The 25,987-nt window shown below is 42.5% G+C and overlaps 1 protein-coding gene across 4 annotated transcripts in view; it reads right to left on the bottom strand.

The window, feature by feature from the left end:
* Positions 1-25,987, bottom strand: part of LRRC45 (leucine rich repeat containing 45) — a 110,535-nt gene that overhangs the window by 75,429 nt on the left and 9,119 nt on the right. For 2 of the 4 annotated variants that reach the window (XM_068115572.2, XM_068115573.2), the window contains exons 2-4: positions 25,064-25,322; positions 15,177-15,238; positions 6,256-6,326 (exon numbers count right to left, since the gene is read on the bottom strand). In XM_068115572.2, the coding sequence (XP_067971673.2) occupies positions 6,256-6,326; positions 15,177-15,238; positions 25,064-25,322 (392 nt within the window). Of the gene's footprint in view, positions 1-6,255; positions 6,327-15,176; positions 15,239-25,063; positions 25,326-25,987 lie in introns of all 4 variants that reach the window. The other 2 variants (XM_068115570.2, XM_078779079.1) reach the window with 2 other exon arrangements.

Raw genomic sequence — 25,987 nt, 5'->3', positions numbered from 1 at the left:
GGCCCATCACGGTCACCTGTCCAGCTCACAATCCTGTTCGGTATGCGGAAAAAATGTGACCATGAGCAGGTAATGGTTCATCAAGGATGCCTGTCCAACTCATAATATGTGGAAAAAAAAGTGAAACAAGTACAGATACATTCAGAGTACACCGCCCCCAGGCCAAATAATTAAATATCGTCCAGCGCGGCATTGCCGGGGCGCCTCCAGCGCCCGGCAATACCGCCGTGCAGCTCATAGAGATTGTATTTGGAGGGAGAGGTGTGCAATAATTGATTGATTAATTGCATAATTAAAATCAAGAAAAGATTATCACAAAATATTTTCTTAATCAATTGGCTAATAGCATAACTAAACCACTAGTGCTTCATCCGAAGATGTATCTTTTAGAAATGTAATTAAATAAGGCATTAATTAAAAAAATTAAATAATTAATTGATTAAGCAATAAATAATGAATCGATTAAATGATTAATCAATAAATCAAAAATATCCTTTATAGCCACATCACTTGGTCATTGGCATGTCCAAATATCAGCTTCCTAACTCAAAAGGTGCCTGAGTTAATGGTCAGAGGAGAAAAGAAAGTTAATTAATTAAATAAGTACTTAATTAATCGTTAATAATTAAATAACTCCTCAATTAATTGATTAATCAAAAAACAAAAAAATACAGTTTTTGTCAATGGACTTGCTCACTATTGTGCCGAAATTTCAGCTTCCTAGCTCAAAAGATGGCTGAGATATCGCCCGGACAAACAAGAAAGAAAGAAGACAAGTACAGATACATTCAAAGTACACCGCCCCCATGACAAATAATGAAATATCCTACAGCGCGCCGGGGTGCCTCCTGCGCCCGGCAATACCGCAGTGCAGCTTATAGAAACTGCATTGGGAGGGAGAGGTGTACAATAATTGATTGAGTAATTGTATAATTAAAATCAATAAAAGATTATCACAAAATATTTTCTTAATCAATTGGCTAGTAGCATAACTAAACCACTCGTGCTTCATCCGAAGATGCATCTTTTAGAAATTTAATTAAATAAGTCATCAATAAAAAATTAAATAATTAATTGATGAATCAATAAATAATTAATCGATTAAATGATTAATCAATAAATCAAAAATATCCTTGAAAGCCACATCACTTGGTCACTGTCATGTCCAAATATTAGCTTCCTAGCTCAAAAGGTGCCTGAGATATTGGCCAAATGAGAAAGAAAATAAATAAATGATTAATAATGAAAATAAATAAATAATCGTCATTAAAAAATCAAATTATTAATCAATTCGATCATAGCACACATAAACCACCACCGTTTCATCAGAATCTGTAACTTCAAAAAAAAGATTTTTTTTTTAAATCATTGATCGAATAATTAAATAATTAATCGATTAATTAATAAATCAAAAATAGCCTTTGCAGCCAAATCACCTGGTCATTGGCATGTCCAAATATCAGCTTCCTAACTCAAAAGGTGCCTGAGTTAATGGTCAGAAGAGAAAGGAAATTTAATTAATTAAATAGGTACTTAATTAATCGCTAATAATTAAATAACTCCTCAATTAATTAATTAATCAAAAAACTAAAAATACCGTTTTTGACAAAGGATTTGCTCACCATTGTGCCGAAATTTCAGCTTCCGAGCTCAAAGGATGACTGAGATATCGCCCGGACAAACAAGAAAACAAACAAGTACAAATACATTCAAAGTACACCGCCCCATGCCAAATAATTAAATATGCTGCAGCGCGGCATTGCCGGGGCGCCTCTGGCGCCCGGCAATACCGCAGTGCAGCTCATTGAGGCTGCATTGGGAGGGAGAGGTGTACACTAATTGATTGATTAATTGTATAATTAAAATCAATAAAAGATTATCACAAAATATTTTCATAATCAATTGGCTAATCGCATAACTAAACCACTAGTGCTTCATCCGAAGATGTATCTTTTAGAAATTTAATTAAATAAGTCATTTATAAAAAATTAAATAATTAATTGATTACTCAATAAATAATTAATCGATTAATCAATAAATAATTAATAGATGAAATGATTAATCAATAAATCAAAAATATCCTTGATAGCCACATCACTTGGTCACTCATGTCCAAATATTAGCTTCCCAGCTCAAAAGGTGCCTGAGATATTGGCCAAATGAGAAAGAAAATAAATAAATGATTAATAATGAAAATAAATAAATAATAATCATAAAAAAATTAAATTATTAATCAATTTGGTCAGAGAACACATAAACTACCACTATTTCATCAGAATCTGTAACTTTAAAAAAAAATTTTTTTTTGTCATTAATCGAATAATTAAATAATTAATCGATTAATTGATTAATTAATAAATCAAAAATATCCTTTGCAGCCAAATCACCTGGTCATTGGCATGTCCAAATATCAGCTTCCTAACTCAAAAGGTGCCTGAGTTAATAATGGTCAGAAGAGAAATGAAATTTAATTAATTAAATAAGTACTTAATTAAACGCTAATAATTAAATAACTCCTCAATTAATTGATTATTCAAAAAACAAAAAATACCGTATTTGACAAAGGACTTGCTCACTACTGTGCCGAAATTTCAGCTTCCTAGCTCAAAGGATGGCTGAGATATCGCCCGGACAACCAAGAAAACAAGAAAGAAAACAAACAAGAAAACAAACAAGAAACCAGAGTGAAAACTGAGTACTCTCTTTCAGCGTGCGTCACTGCCGAGCCCCCTTCGGTGCCCGGCAATGACGATTTGCAATGCCTGGAGGTGGCATAGGAAAGGAGCGGTGTACAACAAGTACAGATACATTCAAAGTACACCGCCCCCAAGCCAAATAATTAAATATCCTACAGCGCGGCACTGCCGGGGCGCCTCCTGCGCCCGGCAATACCGCAGTGCAGCTCATAGAAACTGCATTGGGAGGGAGAGGTGTACGCTAATTGATTGATTAATTGTATAATTAAAATCAATAAAAGATTATCACAAAATATTTTCTTAATCAATTGGCTAATAGCATAACTAAACCACAAGTGCTTCATCCGAAGATGTATCTTTTAGAAATTTAATTAAATAAGTCATTAATAAAATTTTTAATAATTAATTGATTAATCAATAATTAATCAATTAATCAATAAATAATTAATCGATTAAATGATTAATCAATAAATCAAAAATATCCTTGATAGCCACATCACTTGGTCACTGTCATGTCCAAATATTAGCTTCCCAGCTCAAAAGGTGCCTGAGATATTGGGCAAATGAGAAAGAAAATAAATAAATGATTAATAATGAAAATAAACAAATAACAAGTACACATACATTCAAAGTACACCGCCCCATGCCAAATAATTAAATATGCTGCAGCGCGGCATTGCCGGGGCGCCTCCGGCGCCCGGCAATACCGCAGTGCAGCTCATTGAGGCTGCATTGGGAGGGAGAGGTGTACACTAATTGATTGATTAATTGTATAATTAAAATCAATAAAAGATTATCACAAAATATTTTCATAATCAATTGGCTAATCGCATAACTAAACCAGTAGTGCTTCATCCGAAGATGTATCTTTTAGAAATTTAATTAAATAAGTCATTTATAAAAAATTAAATAATTAATTGATTACTCAATAAATAATTAATCGATTAATCAATAAATACTTAATAGATGAAATGATTAATCAATAAATCAAAAATATCCTTGATAGCCACATCACTTGGTCACTCATGTCCAAATATTAGCTTCCCAGCTCAAAAGGTGCCTGAGATATTGGCCAAATGAGAAAGAAAATAAATAAATGATTAATAATGAAAATAAATAAATAATAATCATAAAAAAATTAAATTATTAATCAATTTGGTCAGAGAACACATAAACTACCACTATTTCATCAGAATCTGTAACTAAAAAAAAAAAATTTTTTTTGTCATTAATCGAATAATTAAATAATTAATCGATTAATTGATTAATTAATAAATCAAAAATATCCTTTGCAGCCAAATCACCTGGTCATTGGCATGTCCAAATATCAGCTTCCTAACTCAAAAGGTGCCTGAGTTAATAATGGTCAGAAGATAAATGAAATTTAATTAATTAAATAAGTACTTAATTAAACGCTAATAATTAAATAACTCCTCAATTAATTGATTATTCAAAAAACAAAAAATACCGTATTTGACAAAGGACTTGCTCACTACTGTGCCGAAATTTCAGCTTCTTAGCTCAAAGGATGGCTGAGATATCGTCCGGACAACCAAGAAAGAAAGAAAACAAGAAAACAACCAGAGTGAAAACTGAGTACTCTCTTTCAGCGTGCGTCACTGCCGAGCCCCCTTCGGTGCCCAGCAATGACGATTTGCAATGCCTGGAGATGGCATAGGAAAGGTGCGGTGTACAATAATCATTAAAAAATTAAATTATTAATCAATTCAGTCACAGAACACATAAACCACCACCATTTCATCAGAATCTGTAACTGAATTTTTTTTTTTTTTTTTTTTTAGTACTTAATCGAATAATTAAATATTTAATCGATTAATTGATTTATTGATTAATCAATCAATCAAAAATATCCTTGATAGCCACATCACTTGGTCACTCATGTCCAAATATTAGCTTCCGAGCTCAAAGGTGCCCGAGATATTGGCCAAATGAGAAAGAAAATAAAGAAATAATTAATAATGAAAATAAATAAATAATAATCATAAAAAAATTAAATTATTAATCAATTCGGTCAGAGAACACATAAACCACCACCATTTCATCAGAATCTGTAACTTCCAAAAAAAATTTTGGGTCATTAATCGAATAATTAAATAATTAACCGATTAATTGATTAATTGATTAATTAATAAATCAAAAATAGCCTTTGCAGCCAAATCACCTGGTCATTGGCATGTCCAAATATCAGCTTCCTAACTCAAAAGGTGCCTGAGTTAATGGTCAGAAGAGAAAGGAAATTTGATTAATTAAATAAGTACTTAATTAATCGCTAATAATTAAATAACTCCTCAATTAATTGATTATTCAAAAAACAAGAAACACTGTTTTTGACAAAGGACTTGCTCACTACTGTGCCGAAATTTCAGCTTCCTAGCTCAAAGGATGGCTGAGATATCGTCCGGACAAACAAACAAGAAAACAAGAAAACAAGAAAGCAAGAAAACAAACAAACAAACAGAGTGAAAACTGAGTACTCCCTTTCAGCGTGCGTCACTGCCGAGCCCCCTTCGGTGCCCGGCAATGACGTTTTGCAATGCCTGGAGATGGCATAGGAAAGGAGCGGTGTACAACAAACAAACAAGAAAACAAGAAAACAAACAACCAGAGTGAAAACTGAGTACTCCCTTTCAGCGTGCGTCACTGCCGAGCCCCCTTCAGTGCCCGGCAATGACGTTTTGGAATGCCTGGAGATGGCATAGGAAAGGAGCGGTGTACAAAAGAAAACAAACAACCAGAGTGAAAACTGAGTACTCCCTTTCAGCGTGCGTCACTGCCGAGCCCCCTTCGGTACCCGGCAATGACGTTTTGCAATGCCTGGAGATGGCATAGGAAAGGAGCGGTGTACAATAAATGACCCAAAACCAATTATCTTCTTCCTGATGCACATTATATGTGCATAGTTAAAAGGAAATAATGACCTCAGACAAGACCTTTTATCGTGATGTGGGTTTAAGCCCTGCTTGAGAGAATGTCATGTAGTTATTTGGGCGGTGTATAAATTACCAGACCGCTGCCTCGATCGCCAAGGCAGATCTTCACAAGGCCTTGTCTATCAGCTCTAAATCATTTTCACTGTCATTTTGGTATTTTTACAATGAAGGGAAAACTTGCAGGGCATGGAATCAGGAATTTGAAAGCTCCGAATATGTCTGACTTTGCAAAGCAGGAACTACCAAAATGGCGACTGCATGATATTTCTCCAAATATAAATTGTGGGTGGAGTCAGGCGAACTGTCCAACCAATGGGTGTAACGGAATGTTACAGACAGAGACACACACACACACACACACACACACACACACACACACACACACACACACACACACACACACACACACACACACACACACACACACACACACACACACACACACACACACACACACACATACACATAGATGGTATCAGAAATGTCATACAGTTCAAGTGTGATAAATGAAATATAAACAAGACAATAACAACTCAAGTGCAAAATGTAAAACGAACATGTCAATCAAGTTACACCTAAGCATGCCTTAGTAACAAGAGTGCCCTCACCACTTCACACTCGTACTGTGGCGAAGAAATTTGCCGATAGCTGCTGCTGCCTCCGACCGCAGGCTGTTACCCTTAGGAAGGCAAGGAGAAATCATAACAAAAATAAACCGATAGGTTTGGTTTAAAAGCTTTGTTTTATAATCCAGATGTGTCATTCAATCAAGATTGGAGCTCAAAAGTTCACAATAAAGGCGAAAGTAATGTCGTGTCCCCGGGGTTAAGACCCCTGGTAACGGATGGCCAACCGAGCTTTAACTCCGAGGCGTACGCGCTGAAAATATGGTGGTGTTATCTCTTTATGGTGCGCGTGGGAAACAGAGGTCCCATCGTCTTAACTGAACGGACGGACGCGACGAGGGTTTTCCCGAAACCACAAACAAATAAACGTACAGGACAAGAGATTGGAAATGCAACAAATAAGGGTTTAATGAACATAATGCAGGCAATACAAATGAAAGCATGGTCAACTAAAATTCCTAAATGAGGGACGCTCCACTCAGACTCATATACAGACAGGGAGAAATAAAAAAAATAAAATGTGGTGTGGTAAACTACCGGTCAAAAGTTTTAAAACACCTCAATTTTTCCAGTTTTTATTGAAATTTACGCAATTTAATGTCTCAATGTACTCTGAAATTAAGCATAGAACAAATAAACAATTGGAGATAAAAAAGAAATCATAGAATCATTTTGTTTAACAACATTTAATTTAAATTTTTGACTCACCAAAGTAGCCACCTTTTGCAGATATAACCGCCGAACACACTTGTGGCATTTTTCTACAATCAAAATCAAATATTGTTCGGGAAGTTCTTCCCAACACTGTTGCAGAGGTTCCCACAAATGTGTTGCACTTGTAGGTTGCTTTGCTTTCACCCTTCTGTCCAGTTCATCCCAAACCAGCTCGATGGGGTTTAAGTCTGGAGACTGTGCTGGCCATTCCATGATTTGAAGCCTACCGTCTTGTTCTTTTCCTTGAAGGTAGTTTTGACATAGCCTGGAGGTGTGTTTAGGGTCATTATCTTACTGTAGGATGAACCCCTGACCAACAAGGCATATACCAGAGGGTATTGCATGTCGCTGCAAAATGCTGTGGTAGCCCTTTTGGTTCAGGGTGCCAGTCACTCTGTGCAAGTCTCCGACTCTGGATCCAGCAAAAGAGCCCCAGACCATCACGCTTCCTCCTCCATGTTTGACAGTTGGTGTCACACACTGAGGAACCATCCTTTTGTCTACTCGACGGCATACAAAAACCTTGCGTGATGAACCAAAGATTTCAAATTTTGATTCATCAGTCCATAAGTCCTTCTTCCAGTCTTCAGTAGTCCACTGGTGGTGCTTCATGGCCCAGGCAAGCCTGTTTTTCTTATTTTGCCATCTTAGCAATGGCTTTCTTATTGCCACTCGACCTGTCAAACTTGCAGCTCGAAGTCTTCTCTTCACAGTTGAAACTGAGACTTGCTTACTTCGACCAGTGTTAAGCTGTGCTTGAAGCTGTTGTCCTGTGAGCCGCCTATCACGCAAGCTGTTGACTCTCAGAAACTTGTCTTCCGATTCTGTTGTGGCTTTGGGTCTGCCAGACCTCTTCCTGTCAGAGTTTCCTCCAGTTTCCAATATACTACTTCCTGCAGTGCAATATTGTCCAAATAATGCTTCAGAGGGTGTAATAACAGTCTGTTCCAATACTGCTTTTATACAGACAGGGGGTTCGTAATCAAGTAATCAGCAGAGGTTGGGACACATGTAGGTATTACTTGCATCAACTTTCAAGGCTTAATTTACTTACATGCTGCAGAACAGCTATAAGTTGTTAACCCATTACTTGTTCCCTGAAGAAGGCTTTTTTTTACAATATAACTGTGCCATTTACATTTTTTTTTACCGTTTTTGCTGACCTAAACTTTTTTTTTTTAACATCGAGCAGTTTACTGCTCACCATTGTACCATTTCAGGTTATTCACTGGACATTAAACTGCGTAAATTTCAATAAAAACTGCAAAAATTGAGGTGTTCTAAAACTTTTGACCGGTAGTGTACGTTGGCCGGTACTCAGCTCTGGTCTCCTCAAACGGCCATCGAACCCTGGCGGTCGTTGAATGGGCCGAGGCCTTGCGTGGGAAAACGCCCGATGGCGCGAAGTCACGCCGCAGCCTGCCATTCGCGCGAGGCAGCCAAAACCCCTCCTCCTCCGATTGCCACGATCCACCGGGCTTCCACCACTCGCCTCGTGAGCGCGTATCGCTCAAAGCACAGCCACCTCCACCAAAGGCCCAGGGATAGAGAGAGAACAAACTGTGACCGCCTGTCACGAACTCAGGACAGAGAGAGACAAAGAATGCGTCCACCTGCTTCAAACACCAGAACCGAGAGAGAGCACAATAGCGGTCGCTCCGCCTTTTCTTTTTCCCGTTCTAGAAAGTTCCCTCTGACGTCACGCGTGCTCCAATAACCGAGCGCCGTCAAATCGTCCCAAACAAATCGTCCTTCGGGGCATGGCCTCATGGCCATTCTTGACGCCCATCGAGAAGATTCGGATGGGCGGCGTAGTAGTGTCCGGGTACTGTCGGTGATCGATCGGGTTGTTGTAATTATGTGCCGAGTGCATGGCTGGCCGAGTGAGTAAGTTTTATAAGAACAAAGGGAAAAACCACAGAGGCAGGTACGCACTGGGAATTTATCCTTATGCCCTAACTAATTAGCAGAGCTCCACCCCTCGCATGGAGACACATATACGCTTACACGAACAATCGGCCCTGACTTGGAACATCGAGGTCGCTTCACGGCATATGAAGCACGCTAAACCTATACAATTCTATCTCGACTAAGGTATTTCATTAACTACCCCCACACACGTAATAGTAATGTATTAAAATGCAGCATCACGCAAAAATGGTGGGAATTACATCAAATTAATTAGAATGGGAAGTGGCATTTACACATACTTTCCAATTCTTATGCTTACCTAAAATGAGGGGAATGAACATAAAAAGTGCTATTGTTCTCCAATGGTAAAACATATATGTGTAGAAATACCAAGAAATAAAACTTGACCTTCTGAGCTCTTGCTTCATATTCATCTTTTGATCTAAAATCAAATTTCTTGAGTATATAGCAATAATAACAAATTTGACCACTGTTCCAATACTTATGGAGGGCACTGTATAACACGATACTGTTAAGGTTTGTGACTTTTTTCTTCTTCCTTCCCCCACACCCCCCTGTGAGTTTGGGTTTGGGTCACAGCCAAGTGGTTTGGTCCATGTGCAGAAAGCCTATGATTCGCTGTGGGGCGGGGGAGTGGCCAGGAAGGTGATTCAGAGGAGTGAGTGGCCATTTTGGAGGAGGGCTTATGGCAGAGTGCTTTTTCAGGGGTTGTAGAGTGTCCAGCTGCAATCTCTCCACCTGAAGGGTGACGTTGATTGAACTCTGGCTGCCTACTGTTGGGCCTGCCTTGGGGCCTACTCGTGGACTTGCCTACTCCTACCCTCTCGTGCTGGGCCTGCCTTGGGGCCTACTGTTGGGCCTGCCGTAGGGCCTACTACTGGGCCTGCCCTGGGGCCTACTGTTGGGCCTGCCTTGGACTGGCCTACTATTGGACCGGCCTACTCTTGGACCGGCCTACTCTTGGACCGGCCTACTCTTGGACCGGCCTACTCGGGGTTTTCCCTCTTTTCTCCCTTTTTGATTTTATGTGTTGGAAGAGATTTTCGTGTGATAATCCATAAATAAAGACAGTGTGATTGAAGGCTTGGCTTGGTGTGCTTCAGGCCATAACAAATTGGGGGCTTGTCCGGGATCTGATTTATATGATACTTGTCTTGGATTTATTTTTTTTCCTGCATTTGTAAGTTTTCTCATTGGCAGATAATTTGACTTTTGTTTACGGTGCTCATACTTCTACTGCAGTCGTACACCATGGCTGAGAAGATGGATTTTGAAGTGAAGGAATTTTTGGAGAAGGGGGTATCAGTGCAAGATGTAGAACTTTTTTTTTTTTTTCTTTTTTCTTTTTTTTGTATACTGAATCGAGGCTCGTGAAAGAGCTAACATTTACTTCACAAACAAATCAACCAGACAAACAAAATACCCAAAAAGAGGGAGCGGAAGACAAGATGGGGAGAGAAGGGGAAGCACACAAACACAACATCCGAGAGCAGGGAGATGTGTGGAAGGGAAAGGGCCCGGGGGGAGGAGGCATGGGAAGGGGGGGGGGGGGGAGGGAGAAGTATAAAACACAATGACACCAAGGACTTCCTGGACAGAAGTTGGTATTTCAAAAAAGTGGAATTGGGGTGAAATTAGCAGGGGTAGAAAAGATCAAGGTTTTGGATGGGGGAAGATAAGAGATGGTGGTGAACAGCTGTTTTAAAGACTTGGAGGATGGAGTGGGATTGAAGAGAGTGAGGGAGTTTGTTCCAGAGGCGGGAGAAAAGAGGAATGAAGGAGTGAAGGTGAGCAGAGAGTCTTGATTTTGGCAGTTTAACCATAAGAGGGTTGCAGGCAGATCTTGTGCGACGTGTAGGAATATTTGCGGGACAGAGCCCAGAGAGAGCTGGGGGGGCAAGGCCAGAGAGGAATTGAACTGGTACAATAACTGGTACAAAGAGAATTACGAACTGTTTTGTGTCCAAGGGCCAAGTGTCTTGGGACGGAGAAGTCAAATCCGTCGTTATTTTGAGGGATACTGGGGCAGCTCAGTCGTTGATGTTGTCCAATATTTTACGAACTGTTACGTAAGGTAGAGTTACGAACTGTTACGTAAGGTAGAGTTACGAGCTGTAGCTGATCATCTTGGGGTTAGTGTGACATCTAGCATGAAAAAGGCGGAGATTGTTTCGGCTATTGTCAGTCGCACGGGTTGAACCGTGGGTAAGATTGAGGAGTGAAGCCTTGGAATTGGCCTGGATGGAATCAGAAGAAAGTCAGCTCAGACTAAAGTTAGAAGACAAAGAACGGCAAAGAGAGTTTGAGTTAAGAAAATTAGAAATGCAGGTGGGACCGGCCCAACCCGTTTCCATCGATTCAGGTGGGGGTCAAAATGATCTCCCCCGTTCCTTTTATGTGGCTCAAAACATTAGGCTTGTTCCCAAGTTTAACGAGGAGGAGGTGGAAACGTTTTTTCTGTCTTTTGAAAAGATAGCAAAACGTCTTCAGTGGCCCGTACAATACTGGACCCTGCTACTACAAAGTGGGTTCATAGGGAGAGCCCAGGAAGTGTATTCAGCTCTGTCGGAGGATCAGTCAGAGAATTATGAGGCTGTTAAAAAGGCTGTGTTGTCAGCCTATGAGCAATTTCCGGAGCGTACCGGCAGAAGTTCCGAACCCTGAAAAGACAGGCTGGGCAGACATTTGTTGAATTTGCAAGGGGGAAGGAAATGAGTTTTGATCGGTGGTATCGTTCTCTACAAGTGGATAGGACCTATGGTAATCTAAGGGAGGTTATCTTGATGGAAGAGTTTAGGAACAGTATCCCCTTGGATATTAGGACACACCTTATGGATTATAAGGTTGGTGAGTTGAAAAAAGCTGCTGTTGGTGCAGATGATTATGAACTTACCCATAAGAGAGGCCTTGGTTTTCCTCATTATGGTACTACCTGGGATAACAAGAAGGGGGTTAGTGAGGACCAGTCAGAGGGGGAGTGGACCGACCATAGGGGTCCATTGGTGCGGCCGACCCTGAGTAGACAGTTGGAGTGGTCGAGTCAGGCATCTCGCCGGGGAACGGCCCCAACGTGTTATTACTGTAAACAGAGGGGACATCTAAAGTCCAACTGTTGGAAATTGCAAAGGGAGGAGAAGCAGGGAGGCTCCGCTAGACCTATTGCATTGGTTCGAACCAAAGTGGACAGTCACCATGATTGTGCCCTTTCAGTTAAAGCTGAGGATACTGTACGAGCCCTGGACAGGACCGTTATAAACCTTTTGTGTCCAAGGGCCAAGTGTCTTGGGACGGGGAAGTCAAATCCGTCGTTATTTTGAGGGATACTGGGGCAGCTCAGTCGTTGATGTTGTCCAATATTTTACCATTGACTTTGAGTAGTTCGGTGGAAGCGAGTGCCTTAATCCAGGGCATTGCAGGTCGTTATGTCCCAGTCCCCTTACATAGGGTGCACTTGAAGTCTGATTTGGTCACAGGACCCGTGACAGTAGGAATAATAGTCCCCACTCTCCCCATAGAAGGTATTAGTTTCCTATTGGGAAATGATTTGGCTGGGGATAGGGTTGGTGTTTCCCCCAGTAGTTTCCATACATCCTATAGTTCAGCAAGAGACTGGGGATTTGCAAGAGGAGTTCCCCGGTATTTTCCCTGCTTGTGTAGTGACGAGATCCCAAACGCAGAAAGAGAAGCAGACTGACATAGAGTTCACAACTGTACCAGATTCTGAGGTGTGGTTGGCGGAGACGTTTTTCAATGATTTAACCAGCGATGAAGGGATAGGGAATGGGGCTTCTTGTGTGCCCGTGTTGAATCATTCTTCACTAGTTAAGGACCAGCAGGCAGATCCTGTACTAAGAGACCTCAGACAAAAGGCTATGATGGAGTTGGAAGCTAAGGAAGTCTCAGACTGTTACTATGTGAAATCTGATGTGTTAATGAGAAAGTGGGGACCCCCTCGTGCCCCCGCCAGTGACGATTGGTCTGTGGTACACCAGGTAGTGGTACCACCCCGTTATCGTCTTGAAATTCTACGGCTGGCCCATGAAATTCCCATGGCCGGACATGCGGGAATCAGGAAAACTCAGGCTAGGATCCTGGCACATTTTTATTGGCCTAAGTTGCACCAGGACATAGTGGCGCACTGTAAGACCTGCCATACCTGTCAAATGATAGGGAAACCCCAGCCCTCGATGAAACCAGCTCCCCTTGTACCCCTGCCCATTTTTGAGGAGCCTTTCAGTAGAGTACTGATTGATTGTGTTGGTCCATTACCAAGAACTAAATCGGGGCATCGGTTTTTATTAACCATAATGGACATGTCAACAAGATTCCCTGAGGCTGTCCCCTTAAAAAGGATTACTGCTAAGGTGGTGGAGGTGGTGGATGCCTTGGTTCAGTTTTTCACCAGATATGGTTTGCCAAAGGAGGTGCAGTCTGACCAAGGTTCGAATTTTATGTCTGGTCTATTTCAAGAAGTCATACACCAGCTAGGGATCAGGCAGTTAAAGTCGTCGGCCTACCACCCCCAGTCCCAGGGAGCCCTTGAGAGATACCACCAGACCATGAAAACTATGTTGAAGGCATATGAGCTATGATGCCTGTAAATGTCACAAGGAGAGATGGCTATTTGTTTATTGCACTGTTTATGCTGGGTTAAGTTTATGCTTGCACTGTTTATCCTGCCTTTGTAAAAGAAAACTTTTCTTGGGGTAAAGTTTTCTTCTTTAAGGGGGGGAGGTGTTACGGTTTGTGACCTTTTTCTTTTTCCTTCCCCCACACCCCCCTGTGAGTTAGACCAAGTGGTTTGGTCCATGTGTATAAAGCCTATGATTCGCTGTGGGGCGGGGGAGTGGCCAGGAAGGTGATTCAGAGGAGTGATTGGCCATTTTGGAGGAGGGCTTATGGCAGAGTGCTTTTTCGGGGGTTGTAGAGTGTCCAGCTGCAATCTCTCCACCTGAAGGGTGACGTTGATCGAACTCTGGCTGCCTACTGTTGGGCCTGCCTTGGGGCCTACTCGTGGACTTGCCTACTCCTACCCTCTCGTGCTGGGCCTGCCCTGGGGCCTACTGTTGGGCCTGCTTTGGACCAGCCTACTCTTGGACCGGCCTACTCTTGGACCGGCCTACTCTTGGACCGGCCTACTCTTGGACTGGCCTATTCGGGTTTTTCCCTCTTTTCTCCCTTTTTGGTTTTATGTGTTGGAAGAGATTTTCGTGTGATAATCCATAAATAAAGACAGTGCGATTGAAGGCTTGGCTTGGTGTGCTTCAGACCGTAACAATACCTCAAAAAGTTATGGACGGATTTGGACAAAACTTGGTAGACAGGTTGGTTGGTTGTGTGACAAGAACTACTTGATTCAATTTTGGTTCAGGTCCAGATCCAGCCTATCAGTGGGATACAAAATGTAAACTGTTCAACCTGGCAGAGGTGTATGCGCTCCACCGAGCAATATTCTAGTTTGAGTTTGTTTTCAGCACCCATTAAGTCGAGGTATTTGTCTTTGATTTTATATTTCTTTTACATTTTTTGGATACTCTTCTTTAGCTTTTGGCTTCGGTTTCTTCTCATGGATTGTTGTATTTGTCCCGTTTCCTTTCTGAGTTTTGTCTTTCGTTTTGTCTCGTTTTGTCTTGTCCCTTTTGTTTTGTCTCTTTGTCTTTCGTGTCTGTTTCCATGGTGGTGTTTGGTTTATGTTAGTGGGGCCCCAGAAGCTGCTGTCCAGAAAGCAAGCAGTATAACCTGATGCCAAGGAACCTCCAAGAAGAGCAGACCACTTGCTACCCACAATCCAGGCAGGCATTTGTAATTTGTTCAGGGTGCCAGTGATAATTAACCTACCCATCACAAAGGACACCATTGGATGTTTAAAGTCCACCAACTAATGCTGGCAGATGGGACACCCATTTTAAAGTTCATCCAAGAGATGGCACACATATGAATGTATCACTCTGCCTGCAAAAGACCAAGGTGACAGTTTGTAGCTGGGTCACGATACAGTTCACAGGTGACTTTGCATACTTCTAGTGTATCGTGCCAGGCGATCATATAATTTTGAAACCTCCATCTGAATTCCACTCCATACAAACAATTCCCCTTCTCCTCCTTGTAATCCATAGGATATAATTTTTTTTTTAATTTAACATCAATTATATTATACAAAGCTACGAGCTTTGGTCTATGCAAAAATAAAATCACACAAAGAGCATGATGGTTCACAATACCCGTGTCACTACATCAACAACAAACAACCACCTCACCTTTAGGTCAAGCAACATAAAGCTTGTGCTACTGCAGAGCGCACTCAGTAAGTTCTTTGCTCCTGTGAAAATATACTTGATCAGGGTTTTCATAAAGGATCAGTGAGCAAAAATTTAAGAGCAACCATTCCTTTCATGCCGTGAGGGACATAGAGCTGCCGAGGCAGTTTCATTGGCTCAGGAATACAATCCTGGACGGGTCGCCACTCCAATGCAGGATACTCAAATGGCTTATTACCCCAATACCCCAGTAAAGCTGGTAACCTGTTTATATTTGCTGTAAGCTGCTGAGTCAACCCACCTGTTTTTATTTCAACAGCAAGACGGGCTCAAACTCAAGACCCTACAATATCAAGCCAGCCACCTTAACCGTTAAGCCAACACCAGGCTTGTAAACATTTAAGAGTGCTTCAATGTTATTGTGCAGTATTTTTTGTTCTAGATAATCTAAAATAGTGTCAGAATCAGCAATAAAACTTTAATTTATATTCCCATATCTGGCAGATCTTGCTGATAGTTTGTGGAGTGAAACTGGAAACATCTGGAAACTACTGTGTGAAATGAAAAGGCCCCTCTGCAGAAAAAAATCACAAGGGAACCAGCAGACATTCAAAGATGACCCGCAAGATAAGAAGGATACATGGCAGGTTAATGGAAATAAAATAATATTAAAATCTCATGAATGGAAAACAGAGACCACATGAGATGGCATTGAGCAAGCTGCACCCTTGAAGTGGTGGAGGAAGGAACATAATAGGATAGACCCAGGGAAGTGATTTTGCAGGTAGGAAAAAGGGATAAACTAATGTATGGAGAAAGAAGCATGGGTTGTTAGATTAATTTGTGAACCCTGGTAGATATGGGTAGGGATGGAAAGCTGAAAGGGGCAAAGGGGAGAAAAACCAGAGGAAGGGTGGTCGAACATCTACATATCCCAATCCATTCTCCAGTAATAAAGCAGTAAGTGCTGTGAGACAACCTATTGATCCGACTTGATGAGTGATGACGATGAGTTTCAGTACGTTGGCCTCCCATTGCTTCTGAATTATGAGGTGGGATACAGGTGAGCTGGCCCACATGGGAAAACAATACTTAATTACGCTTCAAACAAAATGCTGTATAGACTTGAGAACTTCTGCAAAACCAAGAAAGGACATTGTCTGGCACAAATGGCCAGTCTACACCTGGCTTTTGCAGCCAGCTTGTAAATGTGGTGATGCCTTGCAGACAGCCATATTGATGGGTTTGCTTAAAGAGTCCTCATAGAAAGCAACTGCCAGAAATTAATTACAGAAGTAGATTGGTGGGTTTGCTTCACAGTCCTTATTGAAAGATACTGTCGCGCGAATACCCTCCGGTTAATACCAGGGCTCGCGAATGACCAAACGGATTTAATTGAGGCGACGACCAAACACGGATTTTGCTATAAAAGCATGGGAGAAAGAAGTGAAGAAGAAGAGGCAGCGAAGCGCTTACTGAAAGCGAACCGAATGCAGCTCCGATCCTGGAGGAGATGAATTCAAACGAAACCGAAATGCTATGTACATAAATAAGGATTTATTAAACGGAACCCGATACAATGAAATGCGACGATGAAATGAATAGGCCTAAATTTGGATCCCACACACAGACTTCGAATACACCACAAAGGAAAATGAATTACGAAAGGAAATGTCTCGTCGTGTAATGGTTCGTGGGTGCAAGCTTGTCTGTCCGAAATGTGTCCTTCGTCCAACGCGGCTCCCTCAGTCCGCCTCGCCCACGAGCTCCGCCAAGGCCCGAGCGACCCGCCCCACTCCAGGCTCCTCGTCAACCGCCCACGAGGTCCGTTCGCTCCATGGCACGCCTCGCTCCAGCACCAAAAGCAACTGGGCTAGCGATCTCCCCACGAAGCCAATCTCCAACACGAGGCCGATCTCCACCACGAGAGCCAGGAACAGAGAGTGAAGAGCGAAAGACCAGCATGACTCAATACCCAGAGCGAAGCGTCCAGAATCCCGCCAGCGAGTCCTTTTGTAACTTGGCATGTGACGTCAGTTTTGGCACGTCAACAACCAGAGCCTCGTAGCTTTCCGCTGTCTGCCGAACCTCCTCGCGCCTTCTGCGCTGATTCGCTCAAGGTTCGCGCCTTCCGTGCCAACCAATCACAGTCCTCCTGGGCGTGGTTCCCAGCCTGCCCGGTGTCTGACGCCCACGCCGGTGTTGTACGCAGCCGTTGCCTGTTTGTCTTCCACAGTCTTTGTAAGGGAAGGGAATTTAATTAATGTTGCACTAAGGACCTATCTAAGTGTTTATATGAATGCGTTGCCATAAGGGACACAGGTTTGACGACAGAGGGGACGACGAACAAAGGAATCTTATCCATAATCCCTGCACTATTTAGCACGCCCTGCTCCCTCGTAGCGGAGACATCAATACAGCTTATACAGACAACCCGGGCTAACATAGAACTTATTACAGGTAGATTCCCCATCACGACAGACGAAGCATGATACCTATTCAGATCTACCTGGCTCTATATATCCCTCTAGCCAAATTCGTAACACAGCCTCCCCTCTCCCCCCCTGGAACCATAGCTCCTGCTAGTTTCACTGCAGGCACTACCATTCCAGTCTTACCACTTACTGTCTCACACTTAATTAACCTATGAATTAAATCAGGAGGGCTGTGGGAAGTGAGCCGGAGCTTCCTACCTGTTCTCCTTAACATGCTAATCCCCTTAACAATCATGCAATCAAATATTTACAATCGTTTTGATTCGTCGCGCCTGTGGTGGGGGGAAACAAACAACATTCAAAACCTACCTTAACCACAAACCTTAATCTTAACCAAAAATTCAAAACTCTATTAAACATTTGTACATACCCAGTCTACAGACCGCGTCCCCCGGTGGATGCCACAAGACGCAACCTTACCTGTGGGGCCATCCCAATGCACTCCTAAATTTCCGCGGGCCCTGTCCTGGTGTTACAGGTGAGTGACATGGCTCAGTGGATTTCGCCCTCATTCATTCAACACAACCCCTTAACCACTCATACACATTCCAAAAATCATTAAATTCCTCAGAGCTTGATCTGTACCTGCGGACACACACACCCCTTCCCCACCCACAAGATCCCCAAAACACATTTCCTCCCCTGCTGCCATTCCATTCTCAACACATTTCAGAGAAGATGGTATCAAAAAGATGTTATAAGAAGATGTGCCATGGCCTGCCATTGTGTGAAATCCCCGTTCACATTTCAATCACATATTTCCAAAACACAACTAGAACGCCACTCAGTAGAGCGCATACTCCCGCCGTGGGTCAAGTTGGAATAGTACGATTTCACAAAAGTTTTAGGGAGTAGTTCAGTGACAACACAAGACAAGACAACACAAGACAGACACTGCACAGATATATTATACATACAGAATATATAGAAGATAATGTAAAAAAAAAACAAGGCAATTTCACTGACATTTTCGGATTCAGCGTTCAATTCCATATAGGTGAGTGTATTTTGAGGCATGTGTGACTTCAAATAAAATTGTAAGCCAGGAATAACGTTCGTTTCATTCCTTAGGGATACAACATGTAAAACTGGCCCAAACGTCAAAACAAAACTCGCTCATTTTAAGTCGCACAAGCTAATGCGACCACTCATTCTTCTGGGAAGAATCCCGTGCACATGCTGGTCAAACTCATGTCACCTAAGTCTTTATAAGGTCATCAAATACTGACACCGCGATTGACATTCGCTGAGGTAAAAGTTGATATCTCTTCTGAGGTAAAAAAAACAAACAAACAAGAAAAACAGTTTCAAAGCATTATACGTATCAAACGATACATTTTATGAAATGGGAAAACCGAATACACAATTTGGTGGTTTTAAAATGACAGAATATGTCTTTATTAGAAAGAAAAAAAAATGAACATTGAATACGACGCTGCTACAAAATACACCGCTCTAAAGCATAACCGCGAGTTTAAACTACATTTACAACAAATATGAAAACTATTTTCATATCACAATGTTAAATATAGAATATATAGAAGATAATGTTAAAAAAAAATGAGCCCTATCTTCCAATGGTAAACAATCCTTCAAAAAATTCCTGCATCGGGAATAATATCCTGAGATAAATATCAAAAACTAATCAATTCTTCCTTATCCCAAGGGCAATCATCCCACCAACTTTCATCCAAATCCGTTCAGAACTTTTCCAGATATCTTGTTCACAAACACACGAACACACACACGAACACACACACGAACACACACACGAACACACACACGAACACACACACGAACACACACACGAACACACACACAAACACACACACGAACACACACACGAACACACACACGAACACACACACGAACACACACACGAACACACACACGAACACACACACGAACACACACACGAACACACACACGAACACACACACGAACACACGATCAAATGCATTACTCCCTGGCGGGAGTAACAAGACACTGTGGCACACATTCCATCCCCCCTCACCAAATATGAAAGGATGGTTGGTGGGTGGTTGGTGGGCCATGTCATCACTCTCACCCGCCCCCAACTCCAAATTACCTGTCCCCAAATTGACATAAGCAAGTCCTGAAGCCTGGGACAGTAAACATCAAGGCCTTACCTCTACCTTGATGTGCAGGTAATCACTGGTTGGTCAGGTCCAAAAGTGCCATCCACCCATAAAATCCCAAAATGTATCAGTGGGCCAATCAAATTCTTCCAAATTTCACTTTTGTCCCCACTATACTGGCAGGTATGTGGATCCGTATCCAATGGTGAAATGTTCTAAACAACTACCTGTGGCTACGACAGCTCCGCACCTCTACCGTGAAAGGGTCATCGGGACAAGGTGAGCAGTCAAAACGCCAACATGGCCCGTGAGTGTCCATAAGGGTGCGACCCACCAACCATCCTTCGGCCCCCCTGCGAGGAACACAGCTGCACCAGCCCCAGCTGGCCAATGTGGTGAGCACCTGCTGCCACAAACACTACCCCACACACAACCTCGGCCCTGGGGGAGACGGTAGGGGGGGCAGTGCGCAGTGTCGCAGTCGCAGTGCGTGGCATTCCCCGCACGTCACCTACGCCGCCCTCGTCCCCCAGTCCACAGAACTGCAGCCCCCAGTGCCCACACACACTTGACCACACCAAGGTCCAGTCAACAGCCATGCTCCACCAGGAGACCCACCCAGAAGACATGGTCCACACACCTCGGACACCCATAGCACCACGTTGACCCCCAGACGCCCAACTCCATCCCCATGATCCCGCGTCCCAACTATCGGCACAGTCGCCCCCGCAACCAGTTGAAAGCTATGTCCTGCTAACCTATGAATTTTTATTCCAGCCTCCAACACTCTGGTCTAGCACACCTGGATCAATAATGGTGTCACTGTGCAGTGACCACCATTTCTCTTCACAAAATTCACCCTTAAATTTGCATCTACCCCTCAGATTACCCGTGCCAAACATTTTTCACATTTCACTAATCTCAACCAAAGAAAGATGCTTTGCCATACACATGCTAGCCGAGCATGGCCCATATGCTCGGCACGTTACAACTTCCCGATTCAACAAACCCATGGCTCTCTTCCCAAACCGAGAGTCCATAAATCATAACAGAACATCTGTGGAAGATCACTCTCACACCATCACGTTCCACAAATGTTCTAATGGTTGTCCGGTGGGCTATAATCCATCCCTGTCCATTCGGTTCGACCCGCATCCATAGCCCAGCACATCATGGCAGGTCACCACATGCTGGCTGTCCCAGAGTCTCAGGAGGAGGGTGTCAGGCCACATGCCCGGGTAGTCACCACATCAGGCCCAAATTGGCCGTCCGCAGTGCCACCACTAAAGCGCAACCCACAACAACTCCCCCTAGTGGTCCTAAATATATGCCATCCCAGGCTTGAGAAACCACCTCCCCCACCAGGAGGTCTTAACCCCCACCAGGGTCCGGTGACCCTGCCGGCCCGAGCCACCCGCTCGAGTGGTGCCCCGCTGGACAAGGGACGCCACACTCCACCAGACCCCCGTGGGGCCCAGGTCGTACCATGACACCCATGGCTGGACCCCATGTCCAAATCTCGCCAGCACAGCCCCCCCCCCCCCCCCCCCCCCCCCCCCCCCCCCCCCCAGCTGGCTGGCATCACCAAATTTTGAAAGGGGAAACTTTTGCCCAAGGCCATCCCCAATGACCTCTCCTGGTCCACATTCCACAGCCCGGGGACCAACTCCCTCCAAGGCTGTGCCAAATCAAATTCCCATCTAATCATAAATTTATTTTTCCTTTTAAAAATTTTGATTTCCCGTCCCAAACCGCAGCTGCAGATAACAACCCTTACCACAGGCTGTTCTGACCCTCCCTGCAGCTGCTCCAAATTCCCTACAGGGACCAAATCTCCCGAGACTTCCTCCTGATCCTCCAATGTCCAAAACCAGCATGGAGCCAACACACTCCCCCAACTGGTTCTGCAATTTCGGAGCCTCTTGTTCCCAATTGGTATGCACGGTGAGGCTCCCCTCAGTCACTTCAACCTCCTCCTCGGACCGACTCACCTCCTCCCCGAAACTCCTTTGGGCCCGATCAAACTCCACCTCCATGGGACTGTCCCAGGTCCCCAGCTGCTGTATCACATCATCCTCATAATCATCCCCCATCAATTCTGGCCCTGACAGGTCTTCCCCAATAAATACCCGGTCCGGCTCCATTACTCGGACCCCCCTATTGTTATCTCCTCTTGCTCTGCACCACTGCACCTGTGCAGCAAGGACTCCAATCCATCCCCCTGTTTATGTGTTGTGACATCCACCCAGTCCCGATAAACCTCCAGGCCACAATGTGGGAAACGTTCCCCAGTTACTTCGAAACATTCCAAATTTCCTTCCCCATTCATGGTGTTGGGCTAGCGGCTAGGTTGCCAGCTTAGGATCCAAGGATCCTGGGTTCGAATCCCGGTCGATCGCTGAATTAACGCCAGGGGGGTTGACTCAGCCTGTCATCCTTCCGAGGTCGGCAAATTGAGTACCAGTACACTGGTAATTCCCTGTTTGTTCATAAAAAGGCGACAAACAGGGTTGGCGGCAGGAAGGGCATCCGGCCGTAAAACATTGCTTCAAAAAGGGGACCAAAAAACAACAACAACCACGGTCCCCAAAAAGGCCAACCCCCACTTTGCGGGGAAAAATGGCCTCTAAACGGTGGTTTTATTCAAACTAGGGCATGCCCGTACGTGGGTGCCCGTTCCTTGCCAAAAAAAAAAAAAAACGCTACCCGTACGCTCTACCCCGCCCGTACGCCCGTACGCCCGTAAACAAAAAAAACAACGCTCTTCGCTTCCGCCCTTCGCTCTGGGAGAAATAATGCGCATAAGAAATCGAGAAATTATTCTTTTCTCCGGAAGAAATCGAATTACGAACCGTAATGGCGCACTGCGCTCGGCTCGGCTCGCAACAACGCGTTCTGTGATTGGCTGCCGGAAGTGAAGTCTTCACTGTCCGGAAGGTCGCAAATCGCAGTTACGATGAATCGCAAATTAGTTTTATTTAGTTTTAAAACATAGTTTAACGGCAACATAGTTTTCCAACGTGAAATAAATAAATACGCTCTCAAATGTGCCGTCCGAGGCAGAGTCTGTTCGCCACGTTCGGCACACGTGATAGCTCGCTGCTCTCTGATTGGTTGAATCGTTTTTTGGACATAGCTCGGTAACTACTTGTCCGATTAATATGAAACCTTGAAAAGGCACATCCTCGGGTCCCCAGCAATATACCTGGCAAGTTGCAAGTATATCGGACCCGTGGTTGTCGAGAAACAGTGGTCACAGACAAACAAACACACACACACACACACACACACACACACACACACACACAGAGATTGCTGGAATTATAGATAGATTCCCAACACTTACTTTTTCCACATGCGAAATTTGCATTTATGTTTATTTAAATTATACAATGGACTACAAAATGTAAATATTTCATGATATTTGTTGTATTATATCACCTTTATCTGTCAATATTGTTGAAATGAAGATCAAATAGCTGTATGTTGAAATATGTTGAAAAAGTCAAAACTTTACATGGGGTGTACTTACTTTTTCACGTGACTGTATATATATACATATATATATATATACAGTATATATATATATATATATATATATATATATATATTTATATATATATATATACATATATATATATATATATATAATATATATATATATATATATATATATATATATATAGTGTCATAGCAAAGGGGTTGAATACTTATTGACTCAAGACATTTCAGCTTGTCATTTTTAATTATTTTGTAAAAAAATTCTCCAACAAAAATTCCACTTTGACATTGTGGGTGGGGTATTATGTGTAGATAAATGACAAAAAAAAAAATCTACCTTTAAACCATTTTAACTTTAGGCTGTAACATAACAAAATGTGAAAAAAGGCAAGGGGTGCGAATACTTTCTGAAGGCACTGTATGCAAATAAAATGGAAATGTTGAAAGAAAAAGTAATGAATATAGCAAGCATTTTCTGAATCTAATCGATATGAGAAACAGGATTGAATGGGACTCCGTTGACTCAGCGTTGAGGTTGGCATAATGAGTACCAGATAACTGGGCATAGCGAGGCATTGCCTCAGCGGCAGACGCGCCCACTGAAAATGATGCAACCAGCAGCCGGGTGGCTGCACACGAACCACCCACCACCATTATTATAAGTGAAGAAGAAGATGAAGGAAGAAGAGTTTTTGTTTTAATGTAAATTGAAACTGGCCCATCTATCCTGAGCTTACTCAACTATAACGTACTGTTTTTACGATACGTGTCGTATTTTCTACATAAAAAACATATCGTACTGTTCAACTATATCGTACTCAACTCTATTATTTCCGTGGAAAATTTTTAACATGGCTCATTGTCAAGTACTCCCCTTGGGGGAATAAGATATATTAATGATGATGTCATTGGTACCTTAATTATGACGTCATAATTCGACAAGTACAACGCTTGATTCGATCAGTATGAATTTTTTTTTTATCTGTAATTCTTGGTCCGATTGACACGAAACTTTCTCCATGGGAGCACCTCCTCCTGTAGAATATTTTAATGATAATTATGACGTCATAAGTCATGTGATACAAACGCCATCTTGGAAAAACCAAAAAATGTTGCACCTCTATATCTCCAAAACCGCTCCATAGAAAAAATTGAAACGTGGTTCATTGTAAAAAAAACTCCGCATGGGGAATAGGTGCTGCAATTATGATGTCATAATTCGAGAGGGACAACGCTTAGTCTGATCAGTTTGAAATTTATTTAGCATGATCTACGCAACAATAAAATTAGAGAATATAAATTTATGATGTCATTGCTCACGTGGTCCAGCAGCCATATTGGATCAAAGGAAAAAAATTTGTTCAAAAACAGAAGAGTTGGTTTGCACCAAGTTGACTGTGCAGGGTAAGTATTCTATGAATACCATCTTGTTCTTCTGAGTGCTCAGTTTGTTCGCCTTTCTAGTATTTTTGTCCGTGTGCGTGTGTGTGTGTGTCTTGTGTTGCAGCTCCAAAAGAGAAAAAAAATAAACCACCACATAGAAATTATATGTCTAGTATAATTGTTATGAAAATAGTTATTATTATAGCAACTCTTCTTCTGGAGTAAATCTATAAAGATTCGTGAGTTAAATTGAATTGTACTGAGAATTTATGGAATTGAATAATCTTTTATCCAATCTGAAAAGCCAAGGCTGCTGCTCTTACAAACCTTTGTGTAAATGTTGATTTTAATGGCTAAATGTACATTTTATAGCATAACGTAAGAGAAAACAATTCCACAATTTTCTTACCTTCTTCACCCAGCATACAATTGGCCAAAACCAATTCTTTATAGGTATCATCTCTTGCCAAAAGTTTTCCAAGTACGGTGCAAGAATTGGTTGTGAGACTCTCTCCGGTCAGGTCCAGCCGTTGGTGTTGGCATGGAATACCATGGCCTATGGGAGACCGTACATTGGTGTTGGACAGCCGAGACAGCAGACATTCCTGCAGTTCTGCACGACTTTCTGTACACAGCGCCTGATAAAGGAGTTGCAGATCTGCCATAACCTGCTGATACAGGAACCAACAGCGAATTTGGCAGGCTTCAAATAGGTCATGCAAGTCATTTTTTTTAAAATTTTAATTCACCAATTCAAACGTAGGAATTGATACTAATGTTAACAATACAAAATGTTGTATTACTGAAAGAAGGAACGTGTGTATGTCTGCGTGTGTGTCATGCTTTATTCTAAAGGGTTCCTGCTGTTGTTGAATAATAAAAATGGTACAGTTGTACCAAAAATTTCAATGTCGTGCCCGTTTCATCATAAAGCTTCCTTCTCGCAGGACATGGAGCTTCATGGAGCGGTTGCAACGGTACCATTTTCATTATGCTACAACAGCAGGAACCTTTTAGAATAAAGCGTGACGGACAATGAAGGAGCACCAAAAAATAAAATAATAATAATAATAATAAAATAAATAAATATATATATATATATATATTGCTACGGTTTTGAGGTTTGTACAGCGAGCTCAATAAAGGTTAAAGGTTGCCCCCCATAGATAGTCACACAAGCAACATGTAGCCTCGTTTGTAGTATAGTTATTTCTTAGTATGTGTAAGAATAGGCCCTTTCCAGTGTTAGTTCTGCGTTGTGTAAAGACAGGAGGATAGGCCCTACTTCTGCAAACCATTCTACCTCTATAGGCGATCCATTTTGCTACCCATT

This window comes from Myxine glutinosa, chromosome 5 (genome assembly GCF_964187855.1).
Source record: "Myxine glutinosa chromosome 5, kmMyxGlut1.1, whole genome shotgun sequence".
Taxonomy (NCBI): Eukaryota; Metazoa; Chordata; class Myxini; order Myxiniformes; family Myxinidae; genus Myxine; species Myxine glutinosa.
Note: the sequence above shows the minus strand (reverse complement) of the source record. Positions and strands in the feature narration are given on the sequence as shown.